Here is a 25921-nt window from a genome sequence, read left to right on the forward strand (position 1 = left end):
ACCCCTATCCCAGACCCCAAGATGACATTGCACATTAAGCAGAGGTTCACCTGCACATCTGCCAATGTGGTATATTGCATCCACTGTACCCGGTGCGGCTTCCTCTACATTGGGGAAACCAAGTAGAGACTTGGGGACCGCTTTGCAGAACCTCCGCTCAGTTCGCAACAAACAACTGCACCTCCCAGTTGCAAACCATTTCCACTCCCCCTCCCATTCTCTAGATGACATGTCCATCATGGGCCTCCTGCATTGCCACAATGATGCCACCCGAAGGTTGCAGGAACAGCAACTCATATTCTGCCTGGGAACCCTGCAGCCATATGGTATCAATGTGGACTTCACCAGTTTCAAAATCTCCCCTTCCCCTACTGCATCCCTAAACCAGCCTAGTTCGTCGCCTCTCCCCACTGCACCACACAACCAGCCCAGCTCTTCCCCCCCACCCACTGCATCCCAAAACCAGTCCAACCTGTCTCTGCCTCCCTAACCGGCTCTTCCTCTCACCCATCCCTTCCTCCCGCCCCAAGCCGCACCCCCAGCTACCTACTAACCTCATCCCACCTCCTTGACCTGTCCGTCTTCCCTGGACTGACCTATCCCCTCCCTACCTCCCCACCTACACTCTCTCCACCTATCTTCTTTACTCTCCATCTTCGGTCCGCCTCCCCCTCTCTCCCTATTTATTCCAGTTCCCTCTCCCCATCCCCTTCTCTGATGAAGGGTCTAGGCCCGAAACGTCAGCTTTTGTGCTCCTGAGATGCTGCTTGGCCTGCTGTGTTCATCCAGCCTCACATTTTATTATCTTGGAACCATGATGATACCAGTTCCATCTACCAAAAACTGACAGGTACAGTTTGATAACTATCTTAGTTTTTTTTTTACAAATCAGAATTGGATGGGTACAAATTGATAATTACACACATTGAAAAGCAGCAACTGACCTACATGGATTGACAAATGTGCTCTCACATTCCCTTTGCAGAAACTGACAGGTAAAACTTGATAACTACTCTCTCATATTGACAAAAGCTGAACTGACAGGCAAAGATTGATAACTACTTTCACATGGAAGAAACTGACAGGTGCAAACTGATGCCTATGTTTAAATATTCACACAGCAGAAAGTGACAGATACAGATTGCTCATTACATTCACACATTCACATTGTCAAAACCAACAAACTGATAACTGCACTCAAACATTCACATGGCAGAAACTAACATGAACAGATTGATGACTAAACTCACATATTGACATTGCAGAAACAGACAGGGATGGATGGCTTTTATGAACATATAAATGTCATTATCAATCAGTCTCTGTCAGTTACAGCAACTGAAATCAGTCAGGAACTGAATTAAATCTACGGTTATTAAGCATATTTTTCAAGTTACAATCCAGATGATCACTCTGTTACACTGTATCAACAATCTTAGTCGAGGTAGATGTTTAATACAGATGTAGAAAATACTGCAGTCACTAACAGTCATGAGTCACCAAAATAAATGACGAATGATACTTAAGTTTAGTTGACCAATAACTGATCGGGACAGAATTGCTCCTTTGATAAGTATTAATCCCATACATAAACACGACAAATAAATGATGTGAATTTTCAGTGTCAAAGTCTGGCAAATGGAAAATCAAGGAACTGCAGATGATAGAAATCAGAGACAGAAGTAGAAATTGCTGCAAAAACTCAGCAAGCCTATCAGCACCTGTGAAGAGAAACGAGTGTTCAGAAGTTCAACCTCTGTTCTGAAGAAATGTCACAGGACGTGTGATATTAACTTTGCTTTGTCTCCATGTGGATGGACTGACAGCCATAGGTACTGACTGATTCAGAATTAGTTCAAAATGCAAACACCATAACGACAGATATGATGCAAGGACTAACAGCTATGGAGTTCCATTTAAACTCCAGCTAACAGAAAATGTGAATAATTATCACTCTCACATATGTAGTCATAGACATCTGCGGCACAGCAAACAGTTCTGTTTCTCACTGAGCCTGTACTGGTTAGAAACAACCAGGCAACAATTCTACGTCCATTCAGCCAGCATTCAATTTCCATCAATATATCATGGTGGCAGAGGAACTACCATCCCTACCTTGATCACCGAATAGTTGTCAATTTTTTCACTGAGCGGGAATAGATTTTTCTTTTGTTCTGTCCTCAGCAAGAGGACTTTATAATTGTGAACCGTTTTTTTCCCAATTAGCTTAAATTTTATTCAAATAGCCCTGTGTTCCACATGACACTCCCTTTGAAGTATTACATCACACACACTAGAAAATTAGATGCCATTTTCTCAAATGTGGAACATAATAAAAAGTCATTTTTTTCAAAACAATGGAGAAAGAAGGATTTGGCCAAATCAGGTAGACAGTAAACGTTTTTTTTTGTTTGCCAGGAGAGTTCAACAATGTTTATTCTTCAGTAAATTTAGTTTGACTGTTCCAGTTTACTCCAAAGCATGACAGAAGACAAAACTTCTGTCTTCTTCCTCCCCACACAGAGAGGGTAATGTCCGAGCCACAAAATAAAATTGAAATAAATAAGCCAATTTTCTTTCCTGCACAAGGAATATTGTGATCAGTCAGCTGCAGTGCAGTTGATTTGTTCATGGCACTTTCCCTTTAGCAATTACACATTAAATTAATGCATTTACTTCAGTATTCCAAAATGAATGTCACTATGCAATATGAAACAATACTCCTATCATCTTGAAGATGTCCCTTGATATCACCACTGCTGTTTAGACTCTGCAATATAGCAGTTGCAAAGGTCTCTTATGTTTCCCTACTCAACTCTGAAGAAAAGCACAGACTCATTACTATTGCAATGTCCTGTGTGTTCATCTGCCTGTGAATGCTACAGGCACAAACAACTGAAGAATTTCAGCTCTTTCCCATTCACTACAGGAGAGATGACTTGAAAACTCTCTCCTCTCCAACTGTGATAAATGGTTCTCCAATTTCCAGGAAACATTTAAACTGCTCAGTAACACAATGCAGGAAGATTGAAACAGGGTCCATCGATTGTGGCTGTCTATCTTGTTTCATCACAACAGCTCTTTTCAAAAAACTCATATGAATTCTGAGAATTTGCGCATCAGAGAGCAGCCCCAGTCCTGTGTGCTAATTTTTAGTTTCCAAGTTCTTCACAAAATAATCACGCTGGTCTGTGTTGACTGTCTGTCTAATTTTTAAGGGCAACGGAGTGAAGCCTGCAGTCCCATTGAATAGCACATTCTGACAGGTAGAGAAGTAATTCGTAAATACATTAATTGTACCTGTGAATGGAAGAAACAAGTAACAGAGAAGACCAAATAGGCTGCACCAGGTATTCTCCTTATTCATGCAATTAAGGACTTGAGGAAACTGATTTTCTGACACAACAACGAATGCAGTGAGATGGTGCCAATACACAATGTGCACACAATAATTGACAAAGCACAGAGATGCTGCCACGTCAGTAGATGTCCATACAAAAACACCAAAATATATTCACTGTCGAAGATCACATTGGTGGGGAGAGCTCGCTTTTCATTAACTGTTAACAGGACAGGGTGAGAGTGAAGAACTTCAATCCCAGTACGTGAGTGCATTCCTTTTAGATAAAGTATGTGGTATCAGCTTGGTCGAAAGCAAATTAGTCTTGTTCTCTACGTTAGAAAATATTGAAGCTATTGCATGATCCACGATGGACTCTACTGAAACAGCCCAAGAGGTAAATTGAAATCCAGATGAAATGTGCCTCCAAATATCTCATCATGTCTTAGACTTGGACGTGTAACTCATGTATCAATTTCTGTTGGAGAAAGTACAAATTAAAAAGCAGCACAATCTCATACAAACAAACTGAATAAAAATGTTGTTGTTAAATGGACCAAAAAGGAGATCAAACAGTGACATGAGCAGACCCAGATCAAGACAGAAAACCAGAGATTATTGGAAATAGATTGAAGAAACACTCATAATGATCTTGTTACAGAAGGGATAGATTTGAAATACACATTCAGATGAGAAACTGACCAATCCAGAGCAAAAAAATAAAACTCCAGCAGTTCTTGCAATGTACATGTTGAACATAACATGAAACCCGTACTGTGAAAGACAATGACAATGAATGAGGAGCACTTTGCACACAATACCAGAGACTGAATGGATCCCATGCTGACTGCTAGCCTGATGTTGATGAAAACCAACTTTAACCACACTCTCAATCTTGTTGAGAGACTGACTATTGCAGAAGCATGTCCACACTTACTTAACATAAGAAAATTTGTCATACATTAATCCCACCTCCTAAAGGCTATCAGATCATACATGCAGAGCTGGAAAGACAAGTAGACATATACAAAAGGACAGTGTGACTCAGACCAGTACCTGCCTTTAATTTAGATTGGCAGCACATTAGAAATCTCATTCACATGCAAGGAGTAGATGTTAAAAGGAAAAGAATGAAATTGATACCTGTGGTCAGCATGGACTGTTGGAACAAAAGGGTCTGTTTTCCATCTGTATCACTCTATGACTGTTTAACTACACTCTCATGTTCATAAAGCCAAAGCTGATACAAAGAGATTTGTATAACACGCCCAGTTTCATATGACATAAACTGACAGGTACAGTTTGATAACTATACTCATATTCACAGAACAGAATCTAACACTGAGATTAATAATTATATTTCCATTCTCACAACATAGAAACTGACTGGAAAAGGTTTATAAATGCACTTAAACATTCACACTGTGGATATTGATAGGAACAGTTTGATCATGTTTGTATATCCATATAGTCAAGAAGGACAGGTCGAAATGGATAACTACATTCACATATTCATGTAGAGGAAACTGACAGTTACACATTAACAGCAATCATTGGATATTCACATCGCAGAAACTGATAGTTAAGGATGAATAACCAAATTCTTAGACTCTCACAGCAGAAAAAGACAGGTACAGGTTAATAACAGCCATCCAATATTCATGTTGTGTGTTCATACATTAACATAAACAGGTTAATAACAAAGCTTACAAATCTATACAGCAGGAACAGACACTGATTGCTTTGTGAAGACGCAGTTGTATTTCACAATCTGCCCCTGTCAGTAAATGCCACGTGAATGTGTGAGGGCAGTGTAATGGGTGTTGACTACATGGATTTTAGTGAGTCATTTGACTTAGTACCACATGGCAGACTAATCAAAAATAGAAAAGCACATGGGATACAGAGCAATGTGTTTAAATTGGAACCAAAGTTGGCTGAGCAACAGGAATCAAATGGTAATGGTCAATGACTGCCCTTATGAATGGAAAGCTGTTTCAAGTGGTGTTCCACACAGCTTGCTATTGGAATCTCTGTTTGTTTTATTCATTAACAATTGGACTTGAGCATGAGGGACACAATTTGGAAATTTGCAGACAACACAAAAAATAACCATGTTTTGGGTAGTGTAGAGGATAGCGATCAACTCTGAAATGACATCAGTGGTTTTGTGGCGTGGGCAGGTAAGTGGCACATGGAGTTCAACGTTGATAAGTGTGAGGTAATGCATTTCTGGAGGTGAAACAATAAATAGGAAGACAAGAGGTGGCGGGGCAGTGGTGTGGCGGATGAAGCAAGTCATCTTGGTGTGCAAGTGCACTGGAATATGAAGGTAGCAGTACAGATAGATAAGGTTGTTAAAAAGGTGTATATAATGCTGTCCTACTTTGGCAGAGGTTTGGAACACAAAAGTAGGGCGATAATGATGAAACTGCAGAAGACCCTGGTGAAGCTGGAACTGGGGTATTGTGTGCTGTTCTGGACATCATATTACAGGAAGGATGTTATTGCTGGGGAGAGAGTGTGGAGAAGTTTTACAAGAACGTTGCCAGGGTTGGAGAGCTGCAGCTACGAGGTGTGATTGGAGAGGTTGGAGTTGTATTCCTTGGAACAGCATTAACTGAGCAGTGCCATGATTGAGGCGTATGAAATTGGGAAGGGGAGCGAGAGACAGTAAATAGGAGGAACATGTTTCCCTTGGTAGGGAATTTTAAAAAAAACATTGGTCATAGATTAAAGTGAAGTGACAGAAGGATTAGAGGTGATGGGAGGAAAATCATTTTTACAAGAAGGTGTGTATCTCCAATACCATGCCTGAGTTGGTGGTGGAGGCAGAGACTCTAAACTCTTTTAAGAGCATACCTGAACCTCCCCCGTAAGTTCTGTAAGCTGCAGGGCTATGGGATGTGTGCAGGAAAATGGGATGAAGATGGCTATCTGGTGTTGTTTGGATCAGCATGGACATGATGACCCAAATGGATGCCTTCTGTGCTGGATCGTTTGAGTTGGTCTGTAGATCAGCATCATTCTGTCCTTGTCAGTCTCTGCTGTGTAATACACAAATAATTTACCAAATTTGACAATGACACTCTCACATTCATCAAGTAGTAAATTGACATGAATAGATCAATAACTAAACGCGTATCCACAGACAGGTTTGTACTTTTTGGACCTCACTCAAATGGTCTTGAAGTCTTTAAAAATGATCAGACAAGAAGTATCTCAGGACAAGTCTGGAATCAGACCCATAGTTCTGCTCGAATCCCTGGTGTTAAGTAAAATATCCAAATGACTATTAGCAAAATGTTGTATTGATCGGTTAAGTATTGTCAAATCCAACTGATGTTGGTTTACAGGAGCTATCTTTTCTGTCTTCCTACAGACAAACACTGGAAGGACCAGGACAATGTAACATTGCTTCAGATCAAAGCCAGTGTGACCAGCTCATCCTAATAAACAGCAGGTATGTTCCCACTGTCAGAGCAGAGAACATCCTTTCCACAGTCACAGAGCAGATTGAGTCAGTCACACACTGAGCTTAATTTCCAACAGATATATTCAAACCAACAGTAAAATGCAATTTTATTTTTCTTTTCTCTCCATTCAAAATGCCCAGTTCCGACAAGTTTCATTATTCACAGCCCATTGACATTTACACCATTTTTGTACAAAGTATACTCTCAGAAATTGAAGGAAATCCACATAACATTACTCTAATAACATCTATCATGTTATGAATGTAGCGAGTTTTGAGAAGATTTATAGGTCAGTTTGAGGTTCTGGATGTGAGTTTGCTCGCTGAGCTGGAAGGAAACCTAAACAGATAAACAGAAAGTGGGACATAACACCAGCGCTTCGTCGGAGGCTCACTGATGATGTTACCTAGACTGGTGACGAAATGTGTGAAAACTAACCTTCCAGCTCAGCGAGCAAACTCACATCCAGAACGTTATGAATCACACGTCAACCCATAACATAATTGATTGCTGACCATTAAGCCACTTTTAGAAGTAGAAAGCAACAAGTATGGATTGATACCTAACCCTTCAGATTCATATTTACTGAAACAGACCAAAAAAGATTGATAATGAAACTCACATGTTGAGTTTGCATAAACTGACAGGTAAAGATTGATGAAAATATTCCCACAGTCAGAACTGGCATGCACACATTAATAACCACGCTCATATTCACACAGCAAACTGACAGAAATTGAATGATAACTACACTGTCATATCCACATTATCAGAAACTGGCAGGGATATATTGATGATAACACTCACAATTACACCGAGCATAAAGTGATAGGTACAGATTTATAACTGCACTCACATATCCACAGATTTAAAAAATACTGACAGGCACAGCTTGATAATTGTACTCAAATACTCACAAAGTAGATTTTCATAGGTACATATTGATAGGTTTACTTGCAAATTGACAGAGAAGAAACTTATAGAGACAGGTTGCTGTACATGCACATTTCCATATCGAAGAAATTGATAGGAATAGATTGAAAATAACCTTGGAGAGAGCAAGAATTGCAGAAGCTGGAGCCAGCCTTCCCAGTTTTACATGGCATAAACTGCCAGGTACATTTTGATAACTACTATGATATTCACAGAAAAGAACCTGGCTGGTCCTTATTGATAACTGTACTCACACGGTCACCAAGTAGAAACTGACAGAGATTGATAACAGTAACATTCAAAATTGCAGAAACTGACAGATACAAATTGACAATTGCCGTCACATTTGCATTGCAGTTACTGTCAGGGTCAGATTCATAACTATGCTTTTGCTGACTTGCTTGCCAAGCTTGTAAGTTTCTTCACAAATGTTTTGTCATCATCCTACGTGACATCATCAGTGAAGCAGTGGTGTTCTGTCCTACTTACTGTTTATGTGCCTCGGTTTGCTGGGGTGGGTGGCTCTTCTGGATTAGTATCTTAGTATATGACATCCTGCTTGACATGTTTATTAATGGAGTTTCAGTTTGAGTGCCAGCCTCCAGGAATTCTGGTGAGTGCCTTTGGTTGGCTTGTCCTAGGATGGCTACGTTGTCCCATTCAAATTGGTGTCACTCTTTGCCCATGTGTATTGAGATGAATGATAGTTGGCCATGTCCCTTGGTAGCTGGATGGTGATTATGAATGCTGATGTCTAGTTTGCAACAGGTTTACCCTATGTAATGTTTATGGCGATCCTTTCATAGTCTTGTAAATAACTTATAACATCTTATAAATATTGTATCTTGTAAATAATATTGGTTCTGTCGGTCGTGGTTGGCGGATCCTTTATTCTCATCAGTAGCTGTTGGTTTGTGGGGGCAATCATGATTCCTACTGGGCGGTGTAATCTAGTGATCATTTCTGGCATGCCGTTAATGTATGGCAGGGTCACTAGTATCTCGACGTGTTGTGTCTTTCTGTTGTCATCTGTTTTGTAGTTATTGGAAATGACACTTGGGATGATTGCTGTTGTAGTTGAGTACCTGATCTGTATGAATTACAAACCTTAATAACTATGCTTTCAGACTCTCAGAACTGAAACTGACAGATACAGATTGATAACGAAACATTCCTGTTGCAAAGCAGTGTCATGGATAGACTGATAATTTCAGAAACACGTTCAGAGTAGAAACTGACAGGAAGAGAATGGTATCTATACTCAGGTACCTACTTACCAGAAACTGACAGGAACAGGTTGATGATCACACTCCTAGTTTCTCATAGCGTAAACTGACAGGTATAGATTTATGACGACACTCAAGTATTCACAGAGCAGAATCTCATTGTTACATGTTGAAAACTGCACTCACAAATTCATCTCACAGAAACTGACATGTACAGATTGATAATTAAACTGTCATATTGACATAGCAGAAACAGAGAATGAACTCACACATTCACACAGCAGGAAGTGAATAGTATGGATTGATAACGGCATTTTCACATTCATATTGCAGAAACTGAGAGGCATCAATGAATAACAACACTCTCATAGTCAAGTCTGACAAACTGACGGGGACAGGGTGATCACTACACTGTCTCATTGCAGTGCATTAACTGACGGTACAGGATGATGATGGACTCATACATTCACATAACAGAGACAGACAGATAACTGCATTCATTCACTTAACACAAACTGTGTGGACGATGTTGACAACTGCGCTCTCAGATTCACAGACCAGAAACTAACAGATACAAATTAAAACTGCACTCATACATTCACTAATCAGAAACTGAAAGGTCTAGGTAGATATTTACACTCGCATATTCACACAGCAAATACTGTCATGAGCAGACTGATCATAACACTCTGTCTCCCACAGCATAACCTGACAGGCTCACTTTGATGACTACACACATTCACTGAGCAGAAAACACCAGGGATGAATTGATAACTAAACTTTCAGATGGACATTGCAGAGACTGACTGACCTAGAACGATAACGACACTCACCTTCTCGCAGCAGAAAATGTCAGGAACAGGTTGATAACTACGGTCACATATTGATATTACATTGTCTTTCAGGTTACACTTAGGTTGACATGTATAGAACTTGACAGAGACAGACAGATAACTACACTCCCTTATTCACATTGTACATACTGACCAGATCAGCCTGACAATTACACTTTCATACTTGCATATTGGAAAGTTGTCAGTTATAGATTGATAATTGTGCTCAAATAGTCACCTGGCAGATACTAACATCACATTGATAGCTAAAGTGAAATGTTGTAATAGCAGAAACAAGAGAGACTGAAAATGACATTCACAGTCACAGAGCTTAAAACAAATATTGACACACCAGAAGGTGACAGGTACAGATTGACATCCAAACTCTCATATTCAGATACCAGAAAATGGCAGGTACAAATTGATACCCATACCCACACTCCCATATGCACAGAGAAACTGAGAGGGAAAGACTGATAAAAGCAATCAGACATTCACATAGCAGAGCCTGGCAGCAACAGAATGATAAATAACTCTTGCATTCTTATAACAGAAACAGTCATGGATTGACTGAAAATTTATTCATCGAGCATAACCTGACAGGTACAGAGTGATAACTGCTGCCAAACATTCAGAGCGCAGACAAAAATGTACAGATTGATAACTAACCTCACATTTTCATATGACAGGAAACTGAAGGGGACATATGAGTGAATACACTCATGAGGAATACATTGGGTTTAAGCTATCAGACTCAGGTGAATCTCTAGATAGCTCCAAAAAGTGTAAGAGAACACTTGAGAGGGAAATCAGAAGGTCAAAAAGAGGGTATGAGATGGATCTGGCAGATTAGGGTAAAGATAATCCCAAGAGGTTCTACAGCTATATTAAGAGTAAAAGGGTGGCTCAGGAGAGAAAATGTCCCTTTAAAGGTCAACATGGTGATCTATGTGTGGAGCCACAGCAGATCGCGGTGCCAGGGGAGGGGATTTTTAATGAATATTTCATCTCCGTGTTTACTAAGGAGAGAACCATGGATGCTAAGGAAATAAGAGAAACAAGTGGAGATATTTTTAGACTGCATACATATTACCAGAGAGGAGGTGTTTGCAGCCTTAGATCACATTGAGGTGGATGAATTCCCGAGGCCTGATCAAGTCTGTCCTTGGATGATGTGGGAGGCTAGGAAAGAAATTGCAGAGACCGTGCAGAGATTTCTGCTTCATTTTTAGCCACTGGTGAAGTTCTGGAAGACTGGAGGGTGGGTAATGTTGTTCCATTGTTTAGGAAAGGTAGCAAAGACAAGCCAGGGAACTACAGGCCAGTGAGCCTGATGTCAGTGAGAGGTAAGCTATCGGAGAGGATAGTGAGGGACAGAATCAACCAACTTTGGATCGTCAATGTCTGATTAGGGATAGCCTGCAAGGATTTGCGAGTTGGAAGTCATGTCTGACAAATGTTTGAGTTTTTTAAAGAGGTAACCATTTGGATAGATAAGCGTCGGGAGTGGATGTTGTCTGTGTGGACTTTAGTAAGACCTTTGACAAAGTCCTGCATGGCTAGACAGTGAGGAGGTTTAGTTGCATGGCTCACAGGAGGAGTTAGCTAAATGGATTCAAAATGTACTTGATGGTAGGGAGCTGAGGGTGATGGTTGAAGGTTGTTTCTTGGACTGGAGGCCTGTGACTAATGGTGTGCCGCAACGGTTGGTGCTGTGACCTTAGTTATGTGTCATTTATATAAATGATCCGGATGTGAATGTACAAGTTAAGATTGGTAAGTTTGCCAATGAACAATATTAGAAGGTATTGTTGATAGCAAGGAAGTTTGTCAAAAATAACAGAGGGATCTTGATCAGATGGGTAAGTGGGCTGAGGATTGGAAAATGCAATTCAATTCAGATAAGTGTGAGGTTTTGCACTTTGGAAAGTCAAACCAAGGTAGGACTTGCACAGTAAGTGTTCCGGTCCTGAGGAGTGTTGTGGAACAGAGGCATCTGGGAATACAAGTACATGGTTCATTGAAAGTGATGTCAGAAGTGGGCAGGGTAGTGAAGAAAGCATTCAGCATGCTGTCCTTCATTGGGTGGAACATTGAGTACAAGAGTTGGGACGTACGTTACAGTTGTAGAAGTTGCTGGTAAGGCCACATTTGGAGGATCATGTACAGTTTGGTCATCCTGTTATAGGAAAGTCATTGTTAAACTGGAAAGTGTGCAAAAAAGATTTACGAGGATGTTGCCAGGGCAAGGAAGCCTCAGTTATAGGGAGTGATTAGCCAGGAGAGTACTTTATTCCTTGGAACATAGGAGAATGAGGTATGACCTTATTGATGTGTGTTACATCATCAGAGGACAGTTAGGATGAATGCATACAGTGTATTTTTTCTGCAAGAATAGGGAATTGAAAACTAGAGGGCAAAGGTATAAGAAGGACATGAGAGAGTGGTGCATATGTGGAATAGGTGATCAGAGAAAGTGGTTGAGGCAGGTACAATAGGAACATTGAAAAAAACATTTGAATAGCAAGGGTTTAGAGGGACATGGACCAAATTCAGGCAATTGGAACTAGCTGAATCGGCACTGTGGTCAACATGAACCAGTTTGACCTACAGTGCCTTTCTCCATGCTGTATGACTGTATGACCTCAGACAACAATGGGACCTTTGATCGAAGAACCACTGGGCTGGGGATTGTCAGATGGAGTTAAATCTTGATAAGCATGAAGTGCTACATTTTGTCAGGGAAGATCAGGGCAGGACTGGCAGGCTCCAGGTAAGCTCCAGGGAAGCCAAACCAAAGGGTCTTTGAGTGCAGGTTCATAGCTCCTTACAATAGAATTACAGATAGACAGGTCAGCAAAGAAGGCATTTCATACACTTGCCTTTATTGGTCAGTGCATTGAATGTATGGTTTGGGAGGTCATGTTGCTGCTGTACAGAACATTGGTTCGGCTACTTTTGAGAAACTGCATTTGGGTCTTGTGTCCCCTTAAAATGGGGAAGGGTTTTTTTAAAACTCGAAAGGGTTCAGAAAATGTTTAAAAGATTGTTGCCATGGCCGGAGACTTGGCCTTTCGGGAAAGACTGAATAGACAGGGCTTACTGGGGCTTGTTTTCCATGGATTGTTGGACGCTGAGTGGAGACCTTGCAGAAGATTATAAAATTATGAGGGGCATGGATAGGGTGAATAATCAAGTTCTTTTGCCCAGAGTAGAGGAATCCCTAACTAGAGGGCATGGGTTTCAGGTGAGAGGTGAGAAAAATAACCTAAGGTGGGCAACATTTGCTCGCAGTGGGTAGTGCATAATTGGACTGAACTGCCAAAGGAAGTGGTGGAGGATGGGACAATTACAACGTTTAAAAGGCTTCTGGATGGTTTCAGGATGAGAAGGGTTTAGAGCGATATCGGCCAAATGCTGGTAAATGGGACTAGATTAATTTACGAAATCTGATCATTAAGGCCGAGGTGGACCCAAGAGTGCTATCCATCTCTATGACAGTATGACAGGAACAGATTGTGAGAGAGTGATAATCATTCACACTGCATAAACAGACTGGGACAGATAGATAACTGCAGAGATAATGGGAACTGCAGATGCTGGAGATTCCAAGATAATAAAATGTGAGGCTGGATGAACACAGCAGGCCAAGCAGCATCTCAGGAACTGCACTCGCATTTTCACATAGGAGACACTGACAGACATTGGACAAACTATCCCTCAATAAGCCTGAATCTCTCAATGACACAAGTGCCCTGTGGAACTCAGGGAGAGATGAAACAAAATAATATGTTATGCACAAAAGACTGTCATGAGCAGAATAAAACACACTGCCACATTTAAAATCTCACAGATACTGTGTTCCAGATATAATTAAATGACAATAACCAGTTGATTTTCGAGTGAGTTAGGAGTCAGATCCGTGTTCAAAATTTGGTTTGTGTCTCGCATTTCGTTGCAGATCCTGACAGATTCACATTGTGTCCCAAACTAACCAATCACAGAGAGGCTGCTGTCATGCTTGACATTCTTTTAAACTACCCAATCATGAATAAGACTTTCCCTCATCCCTCATTAGCATTGCTGACGCGATCAGGCTATAAAAAGCGAGCTCCGAGCCCGCTTTCGCTTATTTTGTGTCTGAAAGTGACTGTCAGTATGGCAGATGAGAAGAAAGCACAGCAAGCCTCCAAGAAGGGCGCCAAGAAAATCATCAAGAAGGCGCCGGGGAAAGCCGGCAAGAAAAGGAAACGATCCAGGAAAGAAAGTTACTCTATCTACATCTACAAAGTGCTGAAGCAGGTTCACCCCGACACCGGCATCTCCTCCAAGGCGATGAACATCATGAACTCGTTCGTCAAGGATATTTTCGAGCGTATCGCGGGGGAGGCTTCCCGCCTGGCCCATTACAACAAGCGCAGCACCATCAGCTCCCGGGAGATCCAGACCGCGGTGCGGCTGCTGCTGCCCGGGGAGCTGGCCAAGCACGCCGTGTCGGAGGGTACAAAGGCGGTGACCAAGTACACCAGCTCCAAGTGAGACCCCACATTGTGCTGAGAAAAACACATCCAAAACCCAACGGCTCTTTTAAGAGCCACCCACAACTTCTCTGAAACGGCTGAACCACGTTAAGTTTGCGAAATATTTTCGGTTTGTATTATTAATGTCCCTAGGCTTTACGTGCGTTGTACAAGTTTATGGGTGGACCCTGATCTGCCCTTTAGTTTCAGTTGCGGCCATACCCTGTCTCGTTTCCCCGTATCTGCAACGAGCATAATTATCGCCAGTGAGTCATATTTTAGCAACTTCCGTTTCATTCGCGTTCCTCTTTAACACTTGATCACCCCGAAACAAAATTAACTTCTAATCCCATGAATAGAGTTTACAATCTACTGTTTTTTTTTCTTTTAATAATAAAGAACAAGAACAACTGCCGAATTGCGATTGTGCCTGAAGTCTGATGAAGAGCAATAGGGGGAGGGCAACTTCAAGCTGTTGTTTAAAGTTTGAACGCGTTCATCCGAAAGGATGTTGTGCAAGGTTTAATCAATATTCGGTGTGCACTTGAAAAATTGAAATTAAGTTGCAGAATGCCGTGCTTTTGTAGTTGTTTTCCTGGTTCCTAACTTCAGAAAATTCTCATCAAGTGCAGAAATGGACAGATGCGATGAAGAAACAGTGTGTCAAGTATTCATTTGCAACGTCAATGTAATTAAGCTTATAAACGAAAATTTTAATTATTCATTCCTCCTCCTCTTGTACACTGGAGGGTTTTTCAAACTAATCGCGGTGGGTTCTGAACCCCGAAATCCAACTGTGGCAACCAAAATGAAATGACCTCTTATTTGAGTTCGACGAATAGAAATATCTTGCGATTTCAGTTTAATTTCAATTCTAAATTTCTACGCGGGATTTGTGATTTTCTTTTCTCAAAATGCAGTACGTGGGGCTTTCTGCTTTCGCTTGGAGGCTTTCAAAATGAACCGAGATCAAGCGGAAACCTGATCTATCACAATAAGGGCCACTTTACGAAATTGTCTGAAGACTGTGCTGCCCATTAATGCGCTCAGCCGGATGAACGTTGCCTGATGCCTTATCAATATGTTGGGGAGCGTTTAAAACGTGAAATACAAAAACAGAAGCGGACGTTGGCGCTTTGTTTTATTTTGTTTCTGCCTGTTCGGAAAACTCCACTCAAATCAGAAATGGGTGGATTCAATTAGGTCAGGGAGTGAGAAAGAGAGATGGAGTGAAGCATCCATTTGTAATCTAAAAGGCAATTAAATCGTAAGCATTTACGCACTATTCTGTGAAAAACGTCTTCCTCGTCTTGTCCAGATTGGCGGGCTTTTCAAATTCTGAAAGAAGACGGTTGATGATTTGGCGCCGGTCTTTTACAACAGTTCACACACTGAGGATTTTTTTTCAGATCTCCCCGCGTGTTCTCTCCGGTTTTGCGGAAAACTCGATATGAGGCTTTCTGCTGTCGGCGGGAGAATTTCGACCTGAAATGAAACTAGAACATTTGCATCGCAAACGTAGAACTATTGTTGAAGTGCAGCCGACAGCTATAGGCAGGGCGATTTTAAAAATATTATCCAAAGCACTGATACTCACACACGGAATAAATGAGTAGAATTCGATCAAAAAAGCCCGGTGCTGATGTAAAATAGTATCTACGCAGGGAATGGATTTCGTGCGTTTTTTTTTCTTTCTGTTTATTTGTAAAGTTCGAGGAAACAATCCTTTCAAGATCACAAATACAGATGGAAGGAGGCTAGGGAATGACTGAAATTGTGTGAATCATGTCGGTATATTCTAAAAGTAAACTACTTCAAATAAATAAGCATTATTCTTTGTTTGCCTTCTTACTGTTTGGTATATATTGGCGGGCTTTTCGAGTTTGAAAGAAAGCGGTTGATGATTTGGCGCCGGGATTTTCCGGCCTCCTCCCCGGGCCCTCTCCGGATTGGTGAGGGAAGCAGATATCTGATTGGGCATTGAAATGACATTCGGAGATTCTGAACAATGTGACCAATCAGCAATGGCCGCACCCCCATTCCTCCCGAAGGTATAAGAGGGCGGGATGTGGCCGCATTGCAGCATCTTCTGTGAAAGTGTTTGTGAGTTTGTGGCGATGTCTGGGAGAGGAAAGGGCGGTGGCGGGAAAGTTCGGTCGAAGGCGAAGTCCCGGTCATCCCGGGCTGGGCTGCAGTTCCCGGTGGGCCGTGTTCACAGGCTCCTGAGAAAGGGTAACTATGCTGAGCGTGTGGGTGCCGGAGCGCCGGTCTATCTGGCTGCGGTGCTCGAGTACCTGACGGCTGAAATCCTCGAGCTGGCCGGGAACGCGGCCCGGGACAACAAGAAGACCCGCATCATCCCCAGGCACCTCCAGCTGGCCGTGCGCAACGACGAGGAGCTCAACAAGCTGCTGGGAGGGGTGACTATCGCTCAGGGTGGGGTGCTGCCTAATATCCAGGCCGTGCTGCTGCCCAAGAAAACCTCCGCTGCGGGCGCCACTAAAAAGTGAAGAGACCGTTCTGTAACCTGACAACCCAAAGGCTCTTTTCAGAGCCACTCCCAACATCAGTGAAAAGCAGCTAGACTGTCACAGCTGGCTAACTAATTTTGATTTTATGTGCAAACCGGGGCCTCCAAATACGCAAAAATAGTCCGTTTTGTTTTCGCTTTAACAGTGATAAAACTAGAACGGGACGAATCAAGTTGGAGGTTTCGCTGTCGGGACAGCGACTTTAAATAGTGACTCAAAAAAGTATCCCCATCCATCCGGTGGCAGGGAACAAGAGACATGGAATAGCTCGGTGCCAGAAAGAGGCCATTCGAGACAGAACCGACCAGCCTCAGAGGATCGAATACACTAGTGGGAGATTTGGGCAAAACTACAAAAATCATTTGTATCAGAGATAATGGGAACTGCAGATGCTGGAGATTCCAAGATAATAAAATGTGAGGCTGGATGAACACAGCAGGCCAAGCAGCATCGCAGGAGCACAAAAGCTGACGTTTCGGGCCTAGACCCTTCATCAGAGAGGGGGATGGGGGGAGGGAACTGGAATAAATAGGGAGAGAGGGGGAGGCGGACCGAAGATGGAGAGTAAAGAAGATAGGTGGAGAGAGTGTAGGTGGGGAGGTAGGGAGGGGATGTCATTTGTATGTTGTGGTGGGGTTTGAATTTTGGCGATTGTTACCCACCATCCTCCTCCGCCAAGTTCAGTTAGAGCTGGGGAAACGCCACGGGAAGCAATTCGCACACAGGCGGTTCCATTGGAAATGTATAAGTTATAAAATATGGAGTGCAGTACTTGAATGTGTTGTGATTACTGAAAATTTATAAACCTGATTGTCCCGAGTTGCATCGTCTGTAGTATGAATTCGTGCATCTCACAGACCTATTCAGTTTCTGCAACTCCCGTTGCATTGAGACATCAATAGCACGCTCTGCGTTTACATGAACTGAAGTCCACAGTGCCTGACGATTGCTGCTCTTTCGGGACAGTTTAGTGGGTCTGAAAAGAGCCGTTGTGTTTCTCGGGGTGAATGTACAGGGCCGGGCACGCTCCGTTTAGGCGCGCTCCCCGCGGATCCGCCGGGCCAGCTGGATGTCTTTGGGCATGATGGTGACCCGTTTGGCGTGGATGGCACACAGGTTGGTGACCTCAAACAGCCCCACCAGGTAAGCCTCGCTGGCCTCCTGCAGGGCCATTACGGCCGAGCTCTGGAAGCGCAGGTCGGTCTTGAAGTCCTGAGCGATCTCCCGTACCAGGCGCTGGAACGGCAGTTTGCGGATCAGCAGCTCGGTGGATTTCTGGTAGCGGCGGATCTCCCGCAGAGCCACCGTGCCGGGCCTGTAGCGATGAGGCTTCTTCACTCCGCCCGTGGCCGGAGCGCTCTTGCGGACCGCTTTGGTCGCCAGCTGCTTGCGGGGAGCTTTCCCTCCGGTGGATTTGCGCGCTGTCTGCTTGGTTCTAGCCATTCTCTGCAACACACACACAGGCTGCGGTTATCAATGCTGAACTTGATGCGGCGCTGCCTATTTAAGAGGATGGAGAGCCCGCCCTAGAGCTGGGATTTGTTCGAGTCCCGTCCCTCAAATCCCCGAGAAACAGCCACTGAAGGACAGAAAAGGCAGTAAAATAATTATTGTAGGCTGGATTGGTTAACTTCAAATGACAGTTGGTCAATTTCAAATCGCCCGCCGATTTCAGCCTGACCTTACAAAATATTAAAAAGTCCCATGCGCCTGCGCCTAAGATTATATCTTATGCTTCACAAAATTTTCTTGTGAACCTAACTTGCAGTCAGCGCGGAGAGGGCTCTGAATCATTTCCTGACCATCTCTAACAGGCAGGTGGAATGAACACGCCACTAAAACCTCGGCACGGCTACCAGAATCAAAACTGAACAAATTATCATTCCTGGGAGCGTCATTAAAAGTCGCTGCACCAGCCCTATGTGCTGGTTCCCCATCCTCAGGTCTCCGCTCTCAGGCGGAGGGTTGGGGTGGCTCTGAAAAGAGCCTTTGGGTTCGCTGGAAAAGGGACGATTTGCTCAGCCGCCGAATCCATACAGAGTGCGGCCCTGGCGTTTCAGAGCGTACACCACATCCATGGCAGTCACCGTCTTGCGCTTGGCGTGCTCAGTGTAGGTCACCGCATCCCTGATCACATTCTCCAGGAAAACCTTCAGCACCCCGCGGGTCTCCTCGTAGATCAAGCCCGAGATGCGCTTGACCCCGCCACGGCGAGCCAGGCGCCGGATGGCTGGTTTCGTGATGCCCTGGATGTTATCACGGAGCACTTTGCGGTGCCTCTTCGCTCCGCCTTTTCCCAGGCCTTTGCCTCCTTTCCCTCTCCCAGACATCACGCTTCTTCACTCCAATCGCTGCCGACTGAGAGCCGAGCTGCCTCACCTTCCTTTTTTATACTGCCTGCCCCGACCTGACTGAGAAACAGCTGACAGAAAGTGAGAGGCTGGCAGAAAACTGAGTGACAGGCAGAGAAATGTCCAGCTCCGCCTCCAGCTTACTGCCGCCCCCAACTGGATCTGGAACTAAACCTTTTCTCCACAAGGGCAGTGAACACAAGGCCCGGCAGAAAACCTGCAGACCCAAACTTGTGTTCAAAGATAATAAAACCTGGATATTTTAAAAGCAAGATGACAAAGTGTGAAGCTGGATGAACACAGCAGGCCAAGCAGCATCTCAGGAGCACAAAACCTGATATCACTGATACAATTTTAAAAGCAGTTGTGAAACAATCAAAAGCCCATGTCCTGGCCTTCCTTTCAGAAGACAGCATGTCAGCTTCCATTTCACAGATAGCAGGAACTGCAGATGCTGTAGAATCCGACAGTCAGTTTCCATTGCTCCCGGTGAATCAGACAAAATCATTTCTTGGGGACTGTGTTGTGAAGCGGGGTTTCTGCGCCAGTGTTACTGACTCCCTGAATATGTGAAATAGAAATGGACAGGAACTGAAACTGACATTTCCACAGCCATCATAACAAAGTGTGGGGCTGGATGAACACAGCAGGCCAAGCAGCATCTTAGGAGCTCAAAATCTGACATTTTGGGCCGAGACCCTTCATCCAGCCATTTCACTTTCCACAGCCATGTCACATTCCTCAATGACTGCCTCTGGTTCAGGCTTACCCCACGTGGATTACGACTCAAGTTTCATCCCTCATGTTTTGAATCCTCCCAGGAGCATATATACCTCCATAATGTTCAACGTTTCACGGACAGCTGCTCTCACCACATCCTGAGATCCACCCTGAGTGCCATGTGGCGGCACATGCATACTCTCAACCTCTCTCTCCAACAGCATCGTAACACACTGGCTCAGGGCTGCTCCACTCCCCAGTTCCACTTCATCCTCCACAGACAACAAAATGTGAGGCTGGATGAACACAGCAGGCCAAGCAGCATCTCAGGAGCACGGATGCTGCTTGGCCTGCTGTGTTCATCCAGCCTCACGTTTTGTTGTCTTGGATTCTCCAGCATCTGCAGTTCCCATTATCTCTGATACCACTTCATCCTCCGACTCATTTGTCGTGCTAACAAGGGACTTTTTTTTTCTTTTCCTTTCAGGCAATAAGGCCCACAAGATGCACCAACTCAAAACCACTCATGGCTCTCTGGGACCTACCTCTCCTTCCCTTCCCTCTGACTCTATCCCCTCCCCCAAACTCTTCACCTCCTGCCAGGTATTCACCATCCCTCCTAACCTTCTGCTCTCCGATGCTGGATGCTCTGTACTCAACAAAGGCCTCAGCTTTATTTCTCTGCATCCAGTTCTGAGGAAAGGGCACTGGGCCTGAATCGTTAACTCCTTTTTTTTCCCTCCATAGGTGCTGCCAAACCTGACCTTTTCCAACAACTTTGTTTTTGTTCATGAACTGCAACTGCACCCGAACTGATGGTCAGTTAAAATGAGAGGGGGAACCTCACACTGATTCCTTGTAGAATGTGTGAGAAGAGCTGGGTGTAAATGAAGCCGAGAAAGTGTGTTTTGAGTTATTCAAATCAATTAATGTCCGTATCTCCACCGGAACTGGGACAGGGATCCTTTGATCCGGGCCCAGCTCTCTCCTGAGAGATGTCGGTGTCTCTGACAGGAGCTTTTGGGTTCAGGTGGTTACATGTTGCACCGACAGGTTCATTTCTTTGCTGCTTTCTTGGTAACTTCGGTTTTCAGCTTGGCCTTCACTTCAGTGAGCGTTTCCAATGTTTTCAATTGTATTTGCTCCTCCTGCTCTGACAGTGAACAGTACAAAATCAATCCCAACCGGAGATCAGCTGTTCTCCACTAAACAGAGACACACAGATGGTGCAGTTTCTCAGCATGGGGGGTATGTAGCTAACCACTGTCAAGATGAGTGTGTGCCCGGACAGACTTTCTGAGAGGAGAAGGAATAGTGATGACCCCACTGTAATACAAGAGGATTGTTCTCAGGGTCAGTGCAACATGTCCAATTCTGTTCACTATCACTCACATTAACCTATACAATACCAGTGAGATTTGGGATTGTAGTGGGGGGTTGTAGTGATAGAGCTTGCTGTTAGGGTGGATGGAGGTTATATCAAGTCTGATCAGTGTGTGAGTGTAAAACTGTGTCACAGAGTCGTGCAGTAAGGCATTCTTTGACTTGGGACTCAGCATCATTGTATCCTCCACTGTCAACATCCTGGGAGCTACCATGAAGGACAAATTGAACCGGACTCACCCGATAAATGCATTGGCTACAAGAACAGGGCCAAGGCTATGGATACTGCAGCAAGTAACTTCCCTCCTGATTTCTCAAACCTGTCCAAAATCTCCAACATTCAAGTCAGGAATGTAAAGGTTTCCCCTCTGTAGCCCCCATTACCTGTATTAGTGCAGCTCCAACTGCACACAGCAAGCAAGGTACTATCCACGAAAAAGCTGCTCCTGTTTAATTGGCACCACATTCACAAACATCCACTCTCTCAAATATAAAATTAGATAGCACCTACCAAACCCACAACTACTTCCATCTTGAAAGACAGCAGCAGCAGGTTCATGGGAACTGCACGATCTGCAAGATCTTCTCTAAGACACTCACCATCCTGACTTGGAAGTATATTGGCCGTTCAGTCTGTGTCAATCCGTGAAAATCCTGCAATTCCCTGACTAATGGCAATGTGGGCCAACCTACAGCTCAGAGATTGCAACGGTTCAGGAAGGCAGTTCACTACCGCCTTCTCACGGGCATTTCAGGAGGGTCAATCAATGCTCAGACCAGTCAGTGATGTCCACAGTTGGCATTTTTTTTTCTTTGAAATGTCTGCATTATTCTTGCTCTGTCCAAATGTTCTTCTCTCTGTTAGGCTCTATCCTAACATTTATTCCAAACCCCATCACACTCCCCTTTTATCTGCATATAAACTGACGTTTTCCCAGCCACCATCAAATCTGCGGAAAGGTCACTGGACCCAGAATGTTAATTTTGTTCCTTTTTCCTTCGAAGATGCTGCCACACATTGAACCGCTCCAGGCCATTTGGCTCAACAAGTCCTCATCGCCCGCTGAAGAGCACCCTATCCAGACCTATTCCCCTACCCTTTATTTCTCATGTCTAATCCACCAAACCTAAACATCTCTGGGCACCACGGGCAATTTAGCATAGCCAATCCACCTAGCTTGCACACCTTTGGAATGCGGGAGGAAACAGGAGCATTCAAAATTATGCTCTAACTTTTATTCTATATGAAAACAGTAAGGAAGGTGACATGAGCAGAACAAAACATTGGCACATAGTTCACAATTATGCGCCTAATCTGCAGCACGCTTCATAGAATCATCATAGAATCCTTACAATGTGAAAACAGATACTTCGGCCCAACTAAAATTCCACACCGACCCACTGAACAGCAGCCCCTCCCAGAACCATTGCACCGCCATTTCCCTTTGTCACACACAACCCAGAGGAGCGCATGCGTGAGGCCCTCCCCCAGCGCTGCCATTGACTCAGTGAGTGGAAGAAGTTTGTTTGAAACAGGCCGCAATGGAGAGACCAGCGCCCAGGGAAGCGAGGGAACAGCAGGCTCCTTCCAGCAGCGCATCGAGATATGAGTCTGGGACACAGAGGGGGCTCCGAGACCGGCGTTGATTCGGGCTCAGTTCAGGGAGAACCGGGGGCTGTTGGTAAGAGGCGGAGCGGAGCAGGAACTGGTCCCGGAACTTGGAGTGAGCGGCCTGGGGGCGGGGAGAGAGAAGCCTTTCTCGGGCTGTGTGTGGGCCTGCGGAGGGAGACACAGCGGCAAGAAGCTGCTGCTGGGGGTCAGGCTTGTGCTTTTCATCCTCTAAACTGGGATGGACATAGTGCCGTGAACAGTGGAAACACAGACTAGAGGCATGTTATAACCCTGAAAAGGACAGGTATTTGAGTCCCCAGGTTACATTTCTCACCTGAAACATTTAAAATAGCGCCCTTTGTTCTTCCTTTTCACAGGTAGTGTGTTGTGAGCTGGATATTGAACTGTGTATGCATGCCTGTTTCTTCGGATAGCCCCATGTATGAAAGTACAGTTGTTGCTCAGTTTCTGATTCTCACTCAGTTGATTTCGAATTATTTCAGGAAAAAAAAAGTACCATGAGAATTCCCAGAAAAGGAGCAGATCTGGAGAACAGGGAATAAAGCCTCTGGTTCTGTTCAATTTGCTAGTTTTCTTCTTTTAAAAACAGACACACGTCCCAATGATTATGAACTTGATGTTATGTTGATTAGTTCAATACGGCCAGACTTTCTGTATGTTGACTTCCTCCAGGCAAATACTTGAAGCACCAGGATGATGTTGTATTTCCTCGGTACAAAGCCAAGTCTGACCAGTTACTGCTAACAATCAGCAGGTATGTAGCCCACTGACGTTGACACAAGTTTTGAAGATGGATAGACTGATTGGTCATCCGAAATAGACACTCAGGAACAGCATTAAATCTGCATTTTATAAGGGCATTTTCAAAGTTACAATCAAGACAAACAATAGATCATGCTGTAACATAGTTTCAACAGCCATACCTCAGTGAGATGTTAAGTACAGAAATGGGAAGAACCCGTGCAACAAGAGTTACTAAAGTGGATGAAACATGTTTATATGAAGTTTATCAGTGACTGAGAAGGACAGAATTAATCCTTTGATGAATAATTCTCTCCTCCTCTCACTCTCACACACACACACTCTGACTGACTGAAGGTGTATGTTACAATGTGGAACAACTAAATTGTTTTGTGTTCACTGCAAATCATAGAAAATGATAGACTCAAAATGATCTCCACTAACACCCTCAAGTTACAGAACTCTGCAGCACAAGAGAAAGGCCCGTCAGCCCATTGCGTCTGCACCTTTTTTTTCAATGAACAACTTTTAAAATCCCAATCAGCCAGCATTCTATTTCCATGAATGTATTGAGGCTGAAGAGGAACTGCTATCCTCACCCTTATCATTTCTTCACCTTACAGGAGTTAATATTTCTTTTTTTTTCTTCAGTCTGGCAAGAAACATTGTGTATCTCTTTGAATTTTTTGTTTCAATTTTCTACAAAGGGCTTGATGTTCATGTCAACCTTCCCTACAGCACAATCACATTAGTCCTCATGGTACGGACAAATGTCAGTGTAATATTAATCCCTCAGTCATACAGAGTCAGTGAATATCTACTGTATCTGAGATGGTTGCCGACATCACGAAGCTAGCACTGCAGCTATTCGCAGGCTGATAACTGGAGAAATAATGTCAAATTGGCACTAACAGACACTGGCAGTGAGTGGAAGAAGTTCACAATTCCAACAATTACTGGAAACTAGTATGCAGAATGTAATGTCCCAGTGCAGGCACAGTGGGCTGAATGGTCTGCTTCCACGCTGCACCTCACCTTGATTCTGATCCTGGTGATGAAGTAAATGATATTCTGTTGTATAGAGTATTAGTTTAAAAATGTAACATAGAAATAGACAGACAGGTGCAAAACAAAATCTTTAAGAAAGAGCACTAACGATGTCCAATACAAAAAAAAATGAATCTAAATGTCTCATTGATACTACTGAAACCTGAAAAAACAAATCCCGTACTGAGACAGAGAATCAGCATATGATACAATCGGTATATAAAACCCACACTCAGCACACAAACTGTAAATTGTGTTGTTGATTCAGAATGGTTCTCATAGGAAATCAGTCCCATTTGTATGACCCCTCCTAGATCCTGCCAACTGATAACGAACTAAGAAGTCTCAAAATGCCGAAGAGATTGAAATCCAGTCTCAACGCCGTATTACCTGTGTCAGAATGTGTTGCATATTCACAGAGAATATTACTGGTTGCAAGAGAATCAAGGCACATTGATACACAACAGTAGAAACTGACAGATACGGATTGATACCTACACTGACTCATTCACATTTCAGAAACACACAAAAGAAAATTGATGATGAATCACATATTCACATTCAAATAACAGAAACTGACAGGCATGGACTGATAATTTGACTTGGCCATTCACACAGCAGAAACTGACTGGAGAGATGGGGAAATGCAGCCTCACATTTATGTTGCAGATACTGACAGCAAGAATAATGTTGTTACACACAAATTCACAGAATAAAAACTGACTGTTACACATTGATAAATGCATTTGCCTATTCAAAGCCAGAAACTCATAGGTGGAAATTGATGGGTAAAATCACACATTCCCAAAGCAGAATGATTGTTTGTAATAGTCTTGGTTTCAAATAACTGATCGGGCACAGATTGGTAACTTCACTCACCGATGCACAGAGCAGAAACTGACAGGCATAGACCAATAACTACACTCATCTGCTGCCGTAGGTACTGATTGACAATGACATGTACATATTCACACAGAAGAAACTGACAGGTATTCACTGATAACTAAACTCATATATTGACATAACAGAAACTGCAAGTGATAGACTGAGAATTACACAAACATATTCACAAAGCAGAGGCTGAAAGTGTACAGATTGATAACTACACAAACATATTCACACAGCAGTCTGAGAGGGATAGACTGATTGTTAAACTCACATAGACAGAGCAGAAACTGACAGGCAGA

The 25921-nt window shown here is 43.4% G+C and overlaps 4 protein-coding genes across 5 annotated transcripts in view; 2 read left to right on the forward strand and 2 right to left on the reverse strand.

Moving 5' to 3' along the window:
• Positions 1–16838, forward strand: part of LOC132207050 (uncharacterized) — a 31912-nt gene extending 15074 nt beyond the window's left edge. The window contains exon 3 of the mRNA XM_059642241.1: positions 16437–16838. Coding sequence (XP_059498224.1) covers positions 16437–16838 — 402 coding nt within the window. The remainder of the gene's footprint in view (positions 1–16436) is intronic.
• LOC132206964 (histone H2B-like) overlaps positions 1–25921 on the forward strand; it is a 200793-nt gene that overhangs the window by 137821 nt on the left and 37051 nt on the right. The window contains exons 4-5 of one of the 2 annotated variants that reach the window (XM_059642095.1): positions 13770–14343; positions 14728–16102. The exons of the other annotated variant lie outside the window; for it this stretch is intronic. Coding sequence (XP_059498078.1) covers positions 13826–14343; positions 14728–14782 — 573 coding nt within the window. The 5' untranslated portion in view covers positions 13770–13825 and the 3' untranslated portion in view covers positions 14783–16102. Of the gene's footprint in view, positions 1–13769; positions 14344–14727; positions 16103–25921 lie in introns of those variants that run through there. 2 annotated transcript variants of the gene reach the window in all.
• LOC132207128 (histone H3, embryonic-like) lies at positions 17892–18302 on the reverse strand. Its single transcript, XM_059642305.1, has 2 exons — positions 18165–18302; positions 17892–18020 (listed from the first exon to the last, which is right to left on the reverse strand). The coding sequence occupies exons 1-2, from the start codon at positions 18300–18302 to the stop codon at positions 17892–17894; spliced, it is 267 nt and encodes an 88-aa protein (XP_059498288.1).
• LOC132207040 (histone H4) lies at positions 18876–19206 on the reverse strand. The gene has a single exon (XM_059642230.1). The coding sequence runs from the start codon at positions 19187–19189 to the stop codon at positions 18878–18880; it is 312 nt and encodes a 103-aa protein (XP_059498213.1). The 5' UTR covers positions 19190–19206; the 3' UTR covers positions 18876–18877.

This window comes from Stegostoma tigrinum, chromosome 44 (assembly GCF_030684315.1).
Source record: "Stegostoma tigrinum isolate sSteTig4 chromosome 44, sSteTig4.hap1, whole genome shotgun sequence".
Lineage (NCBI taxonomy): Eukaryota > Metazoa > Chordata > Chondrichthyes > Orectolobiformes > Stegostomatidae > Stegostoma > Stegostoma tigrinum.